The sequence below is a fragment of the Corapipo altera genome, unplaced genomic scaffold, assembly GCF_003945725.1.
Source record: "Corapipo altera isolate COAL_440 unplaced genomic scaffold, ASM394572v1 48, whole genome shotgun sequence".
NCBI lineage: Eukaryota > Metazoa > Chordata > Aves > Passeriformes > Pipridae > Corapipo > Corapipo altera.
In genome coordinates this window covers 3,804,646-3,820,804 of record NW_020884931.1, presented here as the reverse complement: position 1 = coordinate 3,820,804, position 16,159 = coordinate 3,804,646, and the positions used below count along the sequence as shown (strand labels likewise).

The 16,159-nt window shown below is 44.7% G+C and overlaps 1 protein-coding gene across 1 annotated transcript in view; it reads right to left on the bottom strand.

Moving 5' to 3' along the window:
• Positions 1-7,403: 7,403 nt before the first annotated feature.
• Positions 7,404-16,159, bottom strand: part of EHD3 (EH domain containing 3) — a 30,700-nt gene continuing 21,944 nt past the window's right edge. The window contains exons 4-6 of the mRNA XM_027659258.1: positions 12,115-12,527; positions 10,929-11,093; positions 7,404-9,442 (exon numbers count right to left, since the gene is read on the bottom strand). Coding sequence (XP_027515059.1) covers positions 8,915-9,442; positions 10,929-11,093; positions 12,115-12,527 — 1,106 coding nt within the window. The 3' untranslated portion in view covers positions 7,404-8,914. The remainder of the gene's footprint in view (positions 9,443-10,928; positions 11,094-12,114; positions 12,528-16,159) is intronic.

The window sequence follows — 16,159 nt, the reverse complement described above, 5'->3', positions numbered from 1 at the left end:
TCCTTGCATCTCATCATAGACTATGAGTGTACTTGAAATCTGGCTGTGCTTATTGCCTTCTAGGGTGACATCCCTTTCTGAAAGAGATCTTTAAATATGAAGATCAACCTTTTTTCACCCTTCAGCTTTTAACTGATTGTTTTAAACCCAGAGCGCTCTGTGCCAAAATGGTTCAGCACACCTCTGTCCCACACTTCTGGGAAATGAGGTTGCTCTGTGATTGCTTGAAGTGTTTGGCCAAGCATTGTTGATACACAGAGATACAGTGTAATGACTGCACTGGAGTGTTAACCCATTTTTTAATTTTAATTTGCACTTACCTTTCTAATAGAGCATTTGAAAACAGTTGTCTGAAACCCAGTAAACAGTGGCCTTTTTTACCCATTGGACTACATTCAGTGTTTGCATTAGCAGTTCATTAGGAAGTAAATAGCTATTTGCTGGGACTGTAAAAAATCACTCTTCCTCTCCTTGTATCTTATCTCATCTTCCTGGACAGAAGTCAAGAGCCTCTTTCCCCCTGCCCCTTCCCTCTTGGATATACAATTGAATTCAAGTGATCCAAGGGGTATGATATGCCAGGTATTTTGCACACTCATCTCTGGGGAGCTGATAACAGCAGCCTGCCTTTCTGGAAACAGCCTCTTGACTGCTCACTCTTGCTGGAGTCAGCAGTTTCTTGTGGGGCCAGGAGGTGCTCACCACCCTTGTCCCTCCAGCCAAGGACTTTGGGGCAGGAGATGAGGTTTCACCTGATGCTTTGAGGTGCCTCAAGAATAAATGCTGTAAGCTCATTGACATGTTTGCTGGCAGAGTTGCAAGCCTCCAACCAGGGTGATAGGGTTCTTGAAAGACATTTTCTTAGCTAGAGAGGGAAAAATGGGCTGTAAACAGGTCTGACGACCACTGGAGATGGTGGGAAGTCAGGTGAGAAAATAGTCTGAGCATCCTTTTCTCCCACTGGGTCTCCCAGTGGCTAAGTCAGCCTGCCAGCCCTGTATTGTCCCAGCTTTGGCAGCCTTTCAATGTAAATCACAGTTCTGACATTCACGTCTGCAGTGGATAAGTAAATTCCCTTCTGGGAAAAGGGAAAGGGCTGCAGCCGGCGCGTGCCTCTTGGGCTGTAATGATGGCCCACAGCTCTCCGCAGGACTGCGCCAGCTTTTGTTCCCAACTGTCCTCCTGAAAGGAAGTGGTGAAAGGCCGCCAATCCGCCTTTATTTCTGTGAAATGGAGTGAAATGAGTGAGGTGACCCATCGGAAGCAGATCATCAGAAATATTTGTGACCTTAAGTGATCTCTACAGGGCTGGGATAGAAGCAGGCGGAAAGGACAACGTGTCCTTGTTTGTCACGTTAGCAGTTTATCATCTGCTGCTCTGCAGGGCTTATTTCTCTCCCTTGTGAAGGAGACATCCATGCTTCCTGCTGTGTGGAGTGAAGCTGCTACAAGACGGCAGGACAGGTGCTCCCTCGTGGAGGTGTGACCTGGTTTCAACAAGCTCTACTTGCACCAGCCTGCCCTGGCTGCATGGACATGGCACCTTGGCCAACTTCCAGCAGCTTTCCCATGTTCCCCAGTCCCACCTCTCAACCATTGGGACCACCTTTGTGCCTTTGCCAGCTTCTATCGATGGCTGTGCTGGGAAGCCACCTCTGCTGTGTTGTTGGGATCTTACACGGACTGTTTTTTTCCGGAGGGCTACAGGACAAGGGATGTTGCTCTTGCCCATCTCAGAAGGTATTTGGAATGTTATCATAAGCACTTTTCTTCCCCCCTCTCACAGGTTGGATGAAGAGCTGTACTTCCCCAAAGGCCTAGTGGGAGAGGAAGGACAAAGAGTGGCCTTGAGAAGAGGAATTTCTATGAACAACCACAAAGAAAACCCAAGACTGCTCCTTCCAGGTTCTCATGAGAGATGTGAAACTCTGACCTTGGGTCTGTACTGAAATGCTGCCAAGCCTGCGATGATGTCGTGCTTCTGGGGTTTGACTGAGCTGTGTAGAGGACGGAGGGGGAGGGAAAAGCTGTTCAAGCCTAAACTTTGCCACTTCATAGGCAGCATGTGATCTATTCTCTGTTCTCTTCTGCTGAAGTACTGTGCCTGAAGCTTGGCAGAGTCCTCCCTTCAGCATCACCTCTCTTTATAGATATGGGGATCATAGTTTTCAAGGCTGGGAAAGTATGGCAGGCAAAGTGTTGGAGCAATTCAATCAGCAGAACTTAAAGAAAAAGCATTGCTGCCAAACCTCACTGCCTCCTCATTAGTCACCATTCCTGTGAAGTATTTACAGCAGGAAAAAAATGAAGCCACCAAAAAACCCTACACCATAGAAGTTGCATAGTTGCACAGACAGCTTTGAAACTGTGAGTGATCTATGGACTATAGTTTGTTTGCTGCGAGCCTGGATGTTTATGAGGCATTCAACCACTTGTGTTACATAGCATCACCATACTTGATGGCTACAGCTGGTAAGGCAAAGTGCACATGTAGCTCTGTCGAGAGCTAATGCTGGTTACACCACATACTGCCTGCCTCAGGCTGAAACAGGTTTGAACTAGAGATTAAAAACTAGGTCCCAATGTATCATCAGTACTTGACCCATACGGGTTTTTTGATTAAGGCTCCCTGTGAGACCTGGGGTTGACATTTACTGCTTGCATAACTCTAGTTCTGTAAAGATCTCTGTCTGCCCCTGCGCATGCGAGACACCTCTGGGCAGTAAAACTTCTTGCTTAATTGTTCTTCCAGTCACTGGATTATCTACTGCCCTTGAGCAGCCTGTAAAGCTCCAGACTAGCATTAAATGGCAACCACTAGATTACCTTCTTTCATCCTTTCCCCTTCCAAGGCTGCTCAATTTCAGAAGGAAGAGTCAGGCCCTGCAGAGCTCAGAAGGTAGAAGGGCTTTATGTGTGCTTTGCTATAGTATGATGGTGACTGCTGGCGAGACCTGAAAATCTTGCCACCAGTTTTATAGTTTAGTTTGCAGGCTGTAATTTCTTGGCAGAGAGAATGGTCATTGATCTGCTTTTATCCCTCTGGTATGATGAGTCATCAAAGATGATGATATTAATTAGAGCACTAATCTCCCTTGGTGGCAAATGGTGCAAGTTCCCTAGTTTGCCAAGGGTTTGTTCCATGCTAGACTGGATTGATGGGTGCTATGGATGGCTAAGCTGCTTATGATATTTCTGTGCATGCAGAGGAATATTTCTGGGCATACAAAGTAACTCTTTACTGAGGGATTGGGTCCTTACATCCAAATTGGGGAGCAATTCTGCTTCTGAAAATTTAACATACCCTGTTAGCTGCCAGTGTGGACTCCGGCTATGCAGTTGCAGTACACTGGAAATGCCTGTGCTGTGGGACATGCAAGCTTCCAAGGTGGTCGGATGCAGGTAACTCCCACTAGTCTGTTTTGTAAATGACTTAAATATGGTAGGCAAACAGGCAGCAAACTCTTCATTTTGATACCTTTCCACTGTCTTCAGGAAAAAAGCTGCTGAAACACTACCTTGAAAACTAATGGTTGAAAGAGGTCAGAGAGCTTTCCCCGTGCTTCCTACTGGCCTCTGTGCTGCCATCACCTTATAAGGAGCTTCTCTGATCCTCATCTTGCTAATAAAAGTGTAGGGTGGTAGACTGAGTGGTGGGTAAAAGCTGTTTAGAGAGAGTTTTTACTTGGCATTTGCTTGCAGTGATCTTGCGTGGTGTAAGGAGAGGAATTCCACTCATACGCCTTGTTTTGCGCAATGGCACAGGCAAGGAGGACAATATAATCCAAGGCCTATAAATATCTTCCATGTTCACGTCTTCAGAAGATATTAATGGAGCCCTTGCTGACGGCTGTTTACATGACACGTAACTAGCTGGAGAAGAGCCCATTTCAAACCTAGCAACTCGTACAGTGTTTGACAGCAAAGGGATCAGTGGAACAGGCACGCCGTGGAGAACGTGTGCTGTACTCATCAGGGATTTCTCTCCCTTCAGGCAAGGAGGAATTATTTAAAAGTCCTGCTTTAAATACCGGCTTTGTTACTCTATCTGCAGTGCCTGAAGGAGTTGGAAAGCTACACAGTGACTGAGTTGCCTGCACTAGTCTTGAACTTTGTAGCACCTCAAGTTTCAAACTAAGTCTTATGTTCCCCCCCTCTAGGATAGACTGGCAAGAGAAGGGAAAGGCTCATAAGCACAAGGAAGGAAAGGGAAAGACCAAAAAATAAGAGATGCTATGTTATGAAAACTCCACAAAAATAACTTGGATGCTATAGCCAAGCTGCTCCTTTGGAATAATTCCGTGCTGTTCTCCATGAGTGTTCCCACCCATCTGTCAAGCTTCGAAGGACTTAAGGACTTTTGAGCCTAGGAAGAGCTTAAATAGTCTACAATGTCCCTTGATTTTAACAAAGCCTAAATGTGGAGCCATAGCTTGTCCCCATAATAAGAGAAACATGAAATAAACAATAGCAGAGGTGGAAGCTATGATCGACACAAGAGGTGTGGCATGTTCTGAGGTGAATTCTGGAGAAGCTTGTCCACATTTCCAGCAGGGCTTGTAGGAATGCTGTCACTCTATGTATGGTTAAATGGCCCATAACTCTTGTTCCCCAAACAAAGGTTGCCTTCATATGGACAAAGCATTAAGGCATAATAAGGAGAGCAAGTTAAAAGAACAGTTTCCAGGTCTAAATCTGAATTTCATTGTTGTATGAAGTTTGTGTTGGAATTTAAGATGATGGAAAAACTGATTCTAACCTTTTCTGTTTGATTAAAAATCCCTCTGAACTCCAGCATACTGGCTAAATTCCAGCTCCCAGAATTAATTGCCTTTTGCTAAGCTACACACCTCCTGTGAAATCTCATTCAGGGAACTTTGTGTAATTACTATCCTTCCCTTCAAATAAATGGTTGTATAGCACTGTTGATCCAATCTGCCTGTCATTCTCCACAGTAGAGAGAATTTAATTTTCAAAAAAACTCATATATTAGCTCATACAGCATGGCAGTACAGATTTTTATTCTCTAGATCCTTCCCAGAAAGAGAGAAGACCAAATGAAGTTCCTGCTTGGAGGGGAAAAAAAAAAAAGGCCTTTTCGTTCTTCTGGCCTTGTGGAAGCTCTTCTGTGTGAGGATGGGTAGGGAGGGACATGAGAGGATTAGAGAAGTGAGGGATAGTGGTATGTTCACATGACAAAATCCCCCTCTCACAGACATGAGCAAATGAATAGATTCCTCTGTATAACCTCCTGGGGAAACCTTGTTCAGTAATTGAGAACTGCTCTTGGAAAAAGGAAGCACTGTTGGACACAGATAACGGCCTTTGGGACCATGGTTCTGTGAACTGGCAAGAACATACACCGGCTGCAGGGCTGCGTGCAGCACCCCAGGTTCTGGTGGGCTTGGAAAAGCGTGTCCTTGCCACAGATGTGAGAAACAATACAGGTGGCTGGGATTGCCCATAGAATCATAACTGTGACGGGAAGAGGCAACAAAAGGGGTGTGTGCATGGGCAGCTGCTTTCTGGGAAGGGGACGGAGAAATATAGACACCTTCTCACAGCCATAGTGGAGAGACAGGATTCCATGTATTTTTGTACAGAGAACCTTAGGGCGCTTGAGGTTTGGCGTGGATTTTTCCATGCTTGTTTTTGTGTGGGTTTTGTTTGTTTTTTGTTTGTTTTGATTTTCTGAAGAGCTTAGCAAAAGTAAAACGTGCTGGATGAATTTACCTGACTAAAGAGGACTATTCATAAACTGCCTCACTGGAATCACAGCCTCCCTAGTTGCTGTCCTGTTCCCTCTGTAACAGGGTTACTTTGCCTCCTGCCTTGTTGCTAAACCCCATTGCAATTGTGTTAAGTAACTGCGTGTTTGTCAGTAAAACACTTGTGTTGTTTTTTCCCCTCCAACACGAGTGGGGAAGCTGCACTGACAGTGCCAAGTGGTTTCTGAGGGAGTGTTGAAAGCAAACTCCCACGCCGCAGTGCCGCGTTGGTGCTTTGTGCGCTTGACCTGTGCTGGCAGAGCTCTTTGTGCCGCTGGACTGCTGGCACTTCTGAGCGAATCCTGCTTGAAACATCCTGGAGAGGCTGGCGCAGGGATGAAGAGCAGGAGCCTCTGCATGATGTGCAGAGCAGAGGCAGGAGCTGTGGCATGTGCTGGCACACCTTTGCCAGTGTATGGGGGTAACTGCTGCTACCAGCAACACAGAAAATCTGTTTCCTGTGTAACAGTGAGCCCTTTTTTGAGATTAGGGTAAAGCACAACGGCAGTCAACGCACTGAAAACTAATCTACTACACATGCTTTAACAACAGCCTAGTGGTTTGGGTTCTGAACTCATATGCACAATCAGGCACAAAAGGCTTTGTGCCCTGAAAGCTGTTTGATACCTCTTACAATGTTTGGCCTACACGAGCACCTTCCTATCCTGGAAGAGAGACTAATAGACCTCGCCTTCTCTCATGCCCTCTGAGAGCAACGGTAATCTTCTGCTTTTTAAGAAGCTGTTAAATTTCAACATGACATGATTGGCACAAGCAGTATGCTGTGGCCATCAGAAAGTCATGTTCACAGAGATAAGGCTGATTCAGGGTGCTCTGTTCAGCCTCAGCATTGTGCCTCTACTGGAGTCGGATGCAAATTCCACACAAAGACCTGGACAGCATTCGCCGATGTGTGCACTGTAATGACAGTTAAACTGGAGGTTACTGGGTAGTCAAACTGGAGTGACATCGAGTTTGCTGACTTTTCCTTCAATTTCCATTTACTGCTTTTGCTCTCCACCCTACTATTTCCTTTCACCCCTCTCTCATCCTGTACAGCTGCTAAACGGAAACTCCGCCAACCACTACAGCTCACGCCCTCTTTCCAATCCTTCCCCAGTACTATCCTAACTGCTCTCACCGTCTTCGTGCCTCTCACTATCCCACTCTGGGGATAGCTATCATTGTAATGAACATGTAAAGAAAGGGCAATGAAGACAGAAGTAAAATTAGAGTCAGCAAGATTTAAGACTAAGGTTTTTTGTGCCCTTTCCAGATCTTGATAAATGTGTAGCATTCTCATCTGTAAGTGGCAGGAAGCAACTCTTTCAATATATACCTTTTCTACTGAAATTTGGCTGTTATCTCTCCCCTACATTGAACAAGGTGAATTGTGGACAAATTCCACTTGCTTTGGCAAGTATGGAGGTTGTGATGTGACTGCCAAAAGGGAAGGAAGATGTTGCAGTTGTCAACCAGGCATTCAGCAGTGCACACCCGTGTCCAGCTGGGCTGATCTGTACATGCACATTTGGGAATGTGTTAAGGACAATTTCCTCGTTCTGTTGCACATGGAAATAAGCTTTTTTCTTTTCAGCTGCATTTCCTTTTGCTATGTAAAGAAATAGACAGATCTGGCCTTTCTTTTTTAATAATGTTTTAGGACCAGGGTACAAAAAAGGTTAATGCATTAATTTTTAAGACAAGTGATAAATGTACTGCAATAAGCACATCCTACATACACAGAATATATTTCTCTATATAATATGAACACAGGAGATATAAAATAAGTTATACTTATCTTGGTATTTCATCACAGTAGGAGCTCAGCTTATATAAAGTGACAATAGGAATTGTAACAACACACTGCTCCAAAGCAACAACAAAAACCAGAAGAGTGTGCGCGCGTGTGTGTGTTTAGGAAATGAAATAGGAAATTGAGGAATTTCTGCTAAAATTGGGTCTTGAAAACAAAAATTTCATAGAGCATGAAAGAAGTAGGGAAGTTCTCTTGGCTCAGGGTAGAGGTTCTGGAGGGGATCAAGTGTTACTGTGTGGTGAGGAGAATGTGTGAAGGCTGACATCTTGGCTAGATTTGTGGAGGCACAGGCTGCAGAGCGAGCTCTGCCCACTGCCCCTCTGTGTTCTCTGCTCTTGTGATGGCCCATCTACCTGACAGTGCAGGGTTTGTATCTTTACAGTAGGAATGGGGCCTGGTAGCTTTCAGTGTGCACAATGAGAGTAAACACGTCACTTCACAGGGATAACAGACACCACCGTTGTTCAAAGAGGAAACACTATCCACTCATTGTGAAACGTTCAGTGAGCCTGGGAGCAGTGTTCCTCCCTTCCAAGCCACCTGATGTCCGCCTCTAGTGCCCCATCCCTCTGTTCCCCTTGGAGGTTGGTTCTCTTGGCCATGCCTGCAGAACAAATCTCCCCTGGGGATGGAATGGGAGGCAGTGACGACTGGGAACTCTGAGTGCCTGTCCCACAGTGAACAATGAGGAACTCCAGCTACCCAGTTCAGAGCTCTTTCAGATTTTATTTATATATTTTTCTTTAAGGACAGGGGAATATTGGAAAATTTGCATCTAACAGTGAATCGAGGTTCTTAAAATTCTTAACTCTGGGGTTTAGTATCTAGTATTTTAGTGTAGGCTTACATTAATTAGGAAGTGCTCTTTAGTTTGGCCAATAGCTCGAAGACCTTGTGGTTTCTCTTCAAGATTTCAGTCTCCTGAAGTTTGCGCAACCCATTAAAAGGCAGCAGGTGCAGCCAAAGCTCAGGAGTGATACTGGCAGTTAGCAGATTTCTATTAGTGCCTATTCCACTCTCATAAAATGCAGCCCACTTCAGGTTTTCTTCTACTCCTGCTTGAGAGTCTCCTACTTGCAGTGTCCTTTCTTTACCTTCATATTTACAGACTACACATTAGAAAGCAGGGACAGTACACTGGAAGAGTTAATTGCATATTATCATGAAGGATTGAACTTTTTTGTTCTGCTTTAGATTTTGTTCTTCATACAGCAAAGTAGGTATAAATCCAAACGTGATCTCACATCTAAAGGTATAATTTAAGTAAACATGTTTTTCTAGATCTTTTTTTCCCCCTTCCCTTTCCCTCTCCCCTGTAACATTGCTTTCACTCTGTTATTTTCCTTTTGGATGGAGGGAGGAGATGGGAAGGGAGCTCATTTGGCAGCTCATGACCCTCCAACTTGACTTTAATGAGATGATTCGCCAAGGCAAACTCCTCATCATCCAGCATGCCATCTTTGTCGATGTCAGCCAGTTTCCATATCTTGCCCAGCACCGTGTTGGGCAGCTTAGACCTTACCATCTCCTTCTTTGCATTGGCACCAGTTATTTTACCATCGACAGGCGAGAGTGTGTAGAAGATCTCGTCATACATGGGCTTGTCCCTGGCCACCACCCACTCGGCATCGTCGATGCCTTCACCGGCGCCTTCGCCGTAGCCATGGCCAAAGGGACCGTGCAAGGTGCCCTCGAAGGCTCCTCCCTTCACCATCTGGGTTGGCCGCTGTGACTCTTCCTGGCGTACGAGCACCATGAGCTGGGCGATGTCGTTGGCCAGCATGTCTTCCACGGTCTCCAGCAGCTTGCTCTTCAGAGGCTGGAACTTGCTAAAATCCTGCGCTTGCAACTGATCCTTAAAATAGGACAACATAGCAAGAGATGAGCAACATGGCTGTGCACTGTGGAGTAATGGCGTAGAGTGGGATGCCTGCCTGCTGCTTGGCTCAAAAAAAGTGTTATTGCAGAGGAGTGGGGAGCTTGGCATTCCCTCTCTGACACCCCCGTTCCTCAGCATTCGATGGGGTCTCCCTGACTGGCCTTGCTGTTGCTTACATCCTCTTTGAAGCCCTACTGAAAATGACCTTCTCTGCTTACAAAGGGGGCTGATGTGATACAGAGAGGGGAAGCAGTTTGCTCAAAAGCCCAAATGATGGACATATGCAAATAAGACTCCTCCTTTCCAAGCCACACAGAAACAGCCTCCTTGAAGACCAAATTGTTCAAGGCAAACTGGTTGTGCAGCTCTTGCTACATCCTCCAGCCAGTGTTCTGCACTCCTTCCCCCTTCTGCACTCTGGGAAGGAGATGCCACTCTGGAAAAAGACTATTATACTCATCATAATACAGTGCATCTTTTGGATGTCACAAAGACAGTAGCATGTCTGTAAGAGATGCTCAGATTCTGTAATTTTCACAGCTAAGCAAATGTGCTTTGAGTAGGGCCTTCAGAGAACTCTCTTCTAACTGCAAAATGACCTACAGCTTTATCCTTCACCCTCTACTCATTTAATCCACATTATTTGCTCCTAATGGATTGGTACAGTATTTAAATGCTTAAGCACACATTTTAACAAGCAGTGAATATCTCCTGTTGGATACACTCCATAGATCTCATTCCCAATAATTTATGAAAAATATACTTTATAAAAGACAAAAAAGGCAAATGCTGTGTTTTTCATAGGTAACTAGTAGCAACCTTGACAGCTGGCAGCTCAGAACAGGTTTCTGCTTGGACTGAAGCCACGTGGCAATGCAGCACTGTCCAGCATTGTTTGAATATACAATACAAGGCTCTAATCCAAGGTCCTTTAAAGTTTCTGACTTGCATGAACACTGGGTCAGGAGGTCTGCAGAACAGAAAGCCTGCCTCTCTGCTTAAAACAGAAAAGGGGTTTTAAGTCTTCACACCTTCATTTCTCTCTTTCTAGAAACAAAGCGTGAAGTAGAAGACAAAAAAAAGTATAGTTCTTGGGGAGAGGGGTATATGTAGGCTTTTCAGGGCACAGCTTTCCTTTTAATATAAATTAACAGCATTCTTAGGCCTGAAAATTCTTCAAATTGACCCGGAATTAAAGAAAAATAGAAGAAACCATTTGCTGTAAAGTGCTATACAGGCAAAAATTTGAGAAATGAAGGCAGCTGCAGCTTCACATGAGCTCTGTGTGTGAGAAGCGCTCATGCCCAAATACAGCCTGCACATATTTCAAAGCCCATTTAAACATTACAGCAGGCCTTTCCTTACAGGTGGCAACAATCAATGTCTGCGGGGCTCTGTTGTATTCCCTGTGGTTACTCTAATGCTTTTTCCTTGGATGTTTGGCCAAGATGCCCCTGCTTACCTGCATCTTTTTCAGATTAGGGAAGTCTCCTGGTGAGATCTGATGCTCCCGTTCAATTCGGGCATAAATATCTCCCAAGTTGTTAACAAGCTCTTTCTTTTTATTGTCTTTCCCAAACATTGAGGGCATTTCCTTCTTCAGGGAACTGATGATGTAGGCATGGACCTGAAGGGAGTTAAATTATATGGAATGAAGACATATGTAAAATAGCATATCAGAAAAATTCTTCTCAGCAGAGTATCTGTGCCCAGGACTCAACTCCATCTTGTCCCACCCTGAAGAGCAAGCTCACCTCCTCAGCTTGCCTGTGCCTATGGATTGTTGCTGCAGTGCTAAGTGCTGCTCAGCTCTGCACTCTGGCTGTGCTGAGACAAGGTGCAAACACTGTGAGTCCTGGGCATACAGACAGTAACATTCAAATGCACTTCCTGGAAGAAGTGGTGGTGCTTTAATTTTTCGTCTTCCACTGGGCAGGGCCTTCCAGGGAATAGTTCCTTTCCAGTCCAAACCAAACATACAGGTTTTGGAGCTCTCTAGACTTTGTTTAATGTTTTAGTATGAATACCAGTCCTTAACTTATAAAACATTGTTGGGGTTTTTTTGAATGGTGAATCAATCATTTCCTCTTAGAAATGAAGAACAGAAAGCTTTACAGGGATCTTTTGATATCTTTTCTCAATTGGTATAGGGCTCTTCCCTCTATTTTTAGGGGCTTCATTCTGCTCATTTCAAATTTTCAGACATACTGCAGGATTATTTATCATTTGTGTGAGTCTCTACCTCCTGCATCCATCTAAGCCAGGTATCTCTCTCGGATAAGAAAGTTTAAAGCAAAAGACCCAGAGCTTAACAATTCCTTTGATGTATGATTCTGATATACTGAATTGGTTCTAATTCTCAAGTTGTTACCACAGAGCAACTCTTTCTAGACCCCTTCCAGTGCTACCTGCTTAGATTTGTGATCACCTTCCTTGCTCTGGCCTGCCATGATTGATGCACCAAGCAATGGAGGTGTTTTCTTCCTTGAAGTGCACAGGGCTAATATGCTGGACCCAAGTTGAATGGGATGGAAAAAGAGTAGGATCCACCAGCTCTGCACGCTGAACTGGCCAAAACCACTTCCCCATAGCCTGCGTGCTGCAGACAGCCCAAATTGAGTGCTTTGGGGTTCCATGCCAACACTCACCTTGGCCAGCCGTGCTCGCTTGATGAGATCATTCAGCTTCCTCAGGGCTGCATTGCGGGGCAGGCTCTGGATGTCCCTAAACAGGTCCTGCTCCTCTGCCTCAAACAACTTGCGGTTGTCAGGGATGAGCAATGGATGGGACCAGAAGGAGCCAATGTAGACCCTGATGACCTCAGGAGTGTTGACGATCTTTCCCAGGGACCACATGAGGGCACCGTACACCCGCATCAGCTGCTGAGTCTCTATCTGGTCGGCCTTGTTGAGAACAACTCTCATCTTGTCCTCATGGTTCTTCAGGGCCTTGATGACCTCAGAGAATTCATCGGAGATGTCCAGCTTGTGCGCATCAAAAAGGAGAATGATGCGGTCAACCCGCTCTGCAAACCACTCCAGTACAGCGGCGAAGTCGTAACCTGCAAGGGGTGGAGGAAGAGAAGAGATACAACATGCACAGGACTACAGAAGCCTACTTGCTGTACCTGAATTATACCTGTGCCTAACAGAGGGTAAGCTTGAAGAAGAAGTTTTCCCAGTAGACCAGCTTGATAACAGGAACATGAAACATCGTTTCTTGTCCCAAAGAAGGTGGAGATGAGGCCCTGTCCTTCACACTGAAACGCCCATGAGGTGCACAGCTAAGGGTAGCTTTCATCTTTTAAGATATCACCTGAAGAAATCTTGAACTTGTGCTCCAGATCCTTCATTCAAATGCATATCATGAGGCAACTGCTACATTCAAAGGGCTATTGCAGAAGTCTTGTATGTGGCAACAAGAGAGGTCTACTTTGTGTGTGACTGGCCACCAGCATGGCCTACGACGGCTGTAGAAAGCTGGATAATTGCAATACTTGCACCCAGACTGGTTTGAGATGCATATCTCTACCACTTAATAATTCTCAGCTCTTGTCTAGTTGTGTGAGACTAACTTTGTTGCATCCAATTCAAAACCTGGGATGCAAATAACCTGCCTTACCGGAGTAATCATCCTGTCGTACCTGCTGCATGTGCACAAACCCAAATGATTTGTGTTCACTTAGCTAAGTGCTTGATGCTTAGCAGAACAGGAGAGGTGGACTAAAGATAGGAACAGTGGGTTCAAATTTCACATGCCTCAAGACTAAGGATAATGGATGTACAATGTCCATTCTCTAGGCAATAGAGGGCATGATAAATAGGGTGTGTGGAGATGTGTCCTTAAAACAGTAGTAATGACAGCAAGAAAATGACCTTCTTTCCCAGCTCTGTGGTGTTTTTTTCACCTTCTTTAAAGCCTCGGTGAGAGACTGGCTCATTCTCTCCCTCTGCTCTGTCAGGCTCTCCTATGCTGTTCGACATTTGGGGTTATCTCTGTTGCCAGAGTGCTGCACTCTGTTAAGGAAAATCAGGACAGAGCAAATGCTATTTGCATTCGAATCCTTTAAAATACTATTTTAATCTTGGCTTTCATGAGTAAATGTATGATAATTAGTTCAGTGCTTTTCCCTCCCCCTATCCTTTCTTTTTATTTTTCTTTCTGTCCCCTCCAAAACCTAGAGGGCAACCAGCGCATCCCAGTCATTAGATTGGAACTACAAAGGGGAGGAGAGCTGAGCTCTGATCTTGCTTTTTGCCACTGGCCTTTTGTCCCTTATGACTAAGCAAACTGGAGTGCAATCCTGGCTGCCAAGTCAAGAGTAAAGCCTGTGTGAACTTTCTCTTCAGCTGATATTAACTTTTTGCCACTGAGAACAAATGCAAAGGTTATTTCTGGCAGTGTTCTCCTTTGGTCAATTACTGTTTGCTCCTTACAAGAACAGGGGGTAGTGGGGTGTGGGTGTGTGCTCCTGGATTTGGACAGTTTGCCCTGCTGTTTTCCAGAGGATCTACAGAAATCATAGATGGAAGAGATAGATGTTTGTCTCACCAGTGTCCTCTGCTTATTTAGGACAGTACTGCCTTCTCTAGCAGCAGTAAGCAGTGCTGGGCCCTGGCTCTTTGCTCAGTTATGTTTGATGCTGAGAGCTTCAGAGAATTCAGAATCAGTATTACCTTTGACAAAGACCTGCTGAGCATTCAATATATTATATTGATAGCTCTGTATCTTGTCCAGTCCATGTGTCTGACCTCAATAACAGTCACGAGTCAGACTCTTAAGACTGAAATAAACTTGGTCCCGTTTGCTTTCAGATATTAACAGCCTTTTTTAACACTTGGGTTAACCTCAGCTTTTTAACCTTAGGTGTTTCTGCTGTAGGGAGCTCAACCCCACCTCACCATTTGCATATCTGCTGCAAAGCTAAGCATGCTGACTCCTTCCCAACCTGTGCTAGGAGGGACTGGCAGCAGGATGAAGGTGCCTCATTTCACTTGGATGGGGTTCAGACTGTAAGCTGTCCCTCTGCAAGCAGACCAATGAATTTGCAAACAGGGACCTCCCACGCCCCCTCAAACTTTGCTAAACACACACTTAATGCTCAGGTCTGCTGGGGCTGTCCTGGAAGTCATCTGGCATGGCAAGACAGTTTACTCCTCATATACAGAGCAACACAGCTTGCTTTTTCATCATGGAAGCAATGAGTCCAGGTGACTTTGTTTGGAGATGTTTCTGCATTTAATCTTCTCAAATCTCATTGACTAGGATGTTTTCTTGTCAAACTGGCACATGTTTGAATTGTACTTCAGCTACTTTCTTGGGAGAATCAAGAGGGGAAACAGAATCGTGCTCTCTAGGATACCTTGTAATGCTAGTGATGTCCTGTCAGATCACGCAAATATTTTCCCTCTGACAGCAGAGGAACAGTCTCTATTAGGCTCACTTAGGGACTGGGATCAGGCAGGGAAACTGCAACTGACATTCAGCCCACCTTTTAGTGATTCAGTAGAAGTGGGAACTCATTGTTTAAAAGAAGAGGGTGCTGTAGAAAGAGTGGTACAGTAGTTTTGGTATTAACTGAGGACTTGGGAGATTGATTTTAGCCCTTTCATCTGCCTGGGTCTCAAGGTTTTTCCAAAAGTATCTTTAGGTATTTCCCTCTGAGGATTTTTATCTTGTATCAAGCCTGGATCCACAGTAACACTTAGAAGGTATCTATTCTGTGAGCCTTCCTTTCCTATTAACAAAAAAAAATGTTTCTCTACCCAGGAAGAAAAGGAAATTAATATCTGCTCAGACCTTTTGTGTATTCCCAGCTGCTACAGTAACATAAAGTGAGTCTTGAATGTCCCTGTGGACTTCATTAAACGTCTAGATTGATTAGAAGACTTTCTTTCTGAGCTTCTTTCCTTGTTCAGAGATATTCTCCTGACAGCTGTCCTGCATATCTCCATTAACGAGAGAACAAAGCCCTGGGGAGTAACACTTGGTGATGTTTCAGAGCAGTCAACAGCATGGACTCATCTGCATCCCATGCTGGGACAAAAGCCCAGCCCACACATTCCCCTTGTATGTCCCACTTGCCTTGGCACTCAGGGAACATGTGAACTACTTACTCTGCCCAGCAGAGTAAGAAACATGTCTTCGTGTGCACTTCTAATAATCACAGCTGCATTCTCCTGTATGGAGGTACTTGGCAGGAAAACCAAGGTGTAAGTGTAAGGTGTAAGTTCTTAAGCAACAGAACACTTCAGAGAAAAAGACAGGAAAATTATCATGAGTGTTGTATTGTTCCTTAACATGTAGCACAACGTGTGGAAAGGGCAAGTGGGACAAGACCTTTGTTTACAAGTACCTACTTGGAGTTACTGACTGGTAGTGTTTTCTCACACAGACAAGTGCCTAGAGAATTGCTACATACATGATACAACAGTAGGGTTGATTATTTAGTTTTGCTTTCAGTGTATAAAAAGAGTAGATTGTTACTAAAGCATTTGGGTAGCAGAGTGACAATGTAAAACTCTAAGGGCAAGCTGGAGGTGCTCAACACCTGAAAACACAGGAGGCTCGTTCTGTAACTAAATCTAAACATTATATCCTTGCTTTAATTTACTCCCTCTGCCCCTTTTTGATTTCACAGATGCACAGAGCCTGACTCTTCCTTCTGGCAGTTTATTAGTGTGTTTATCAGTT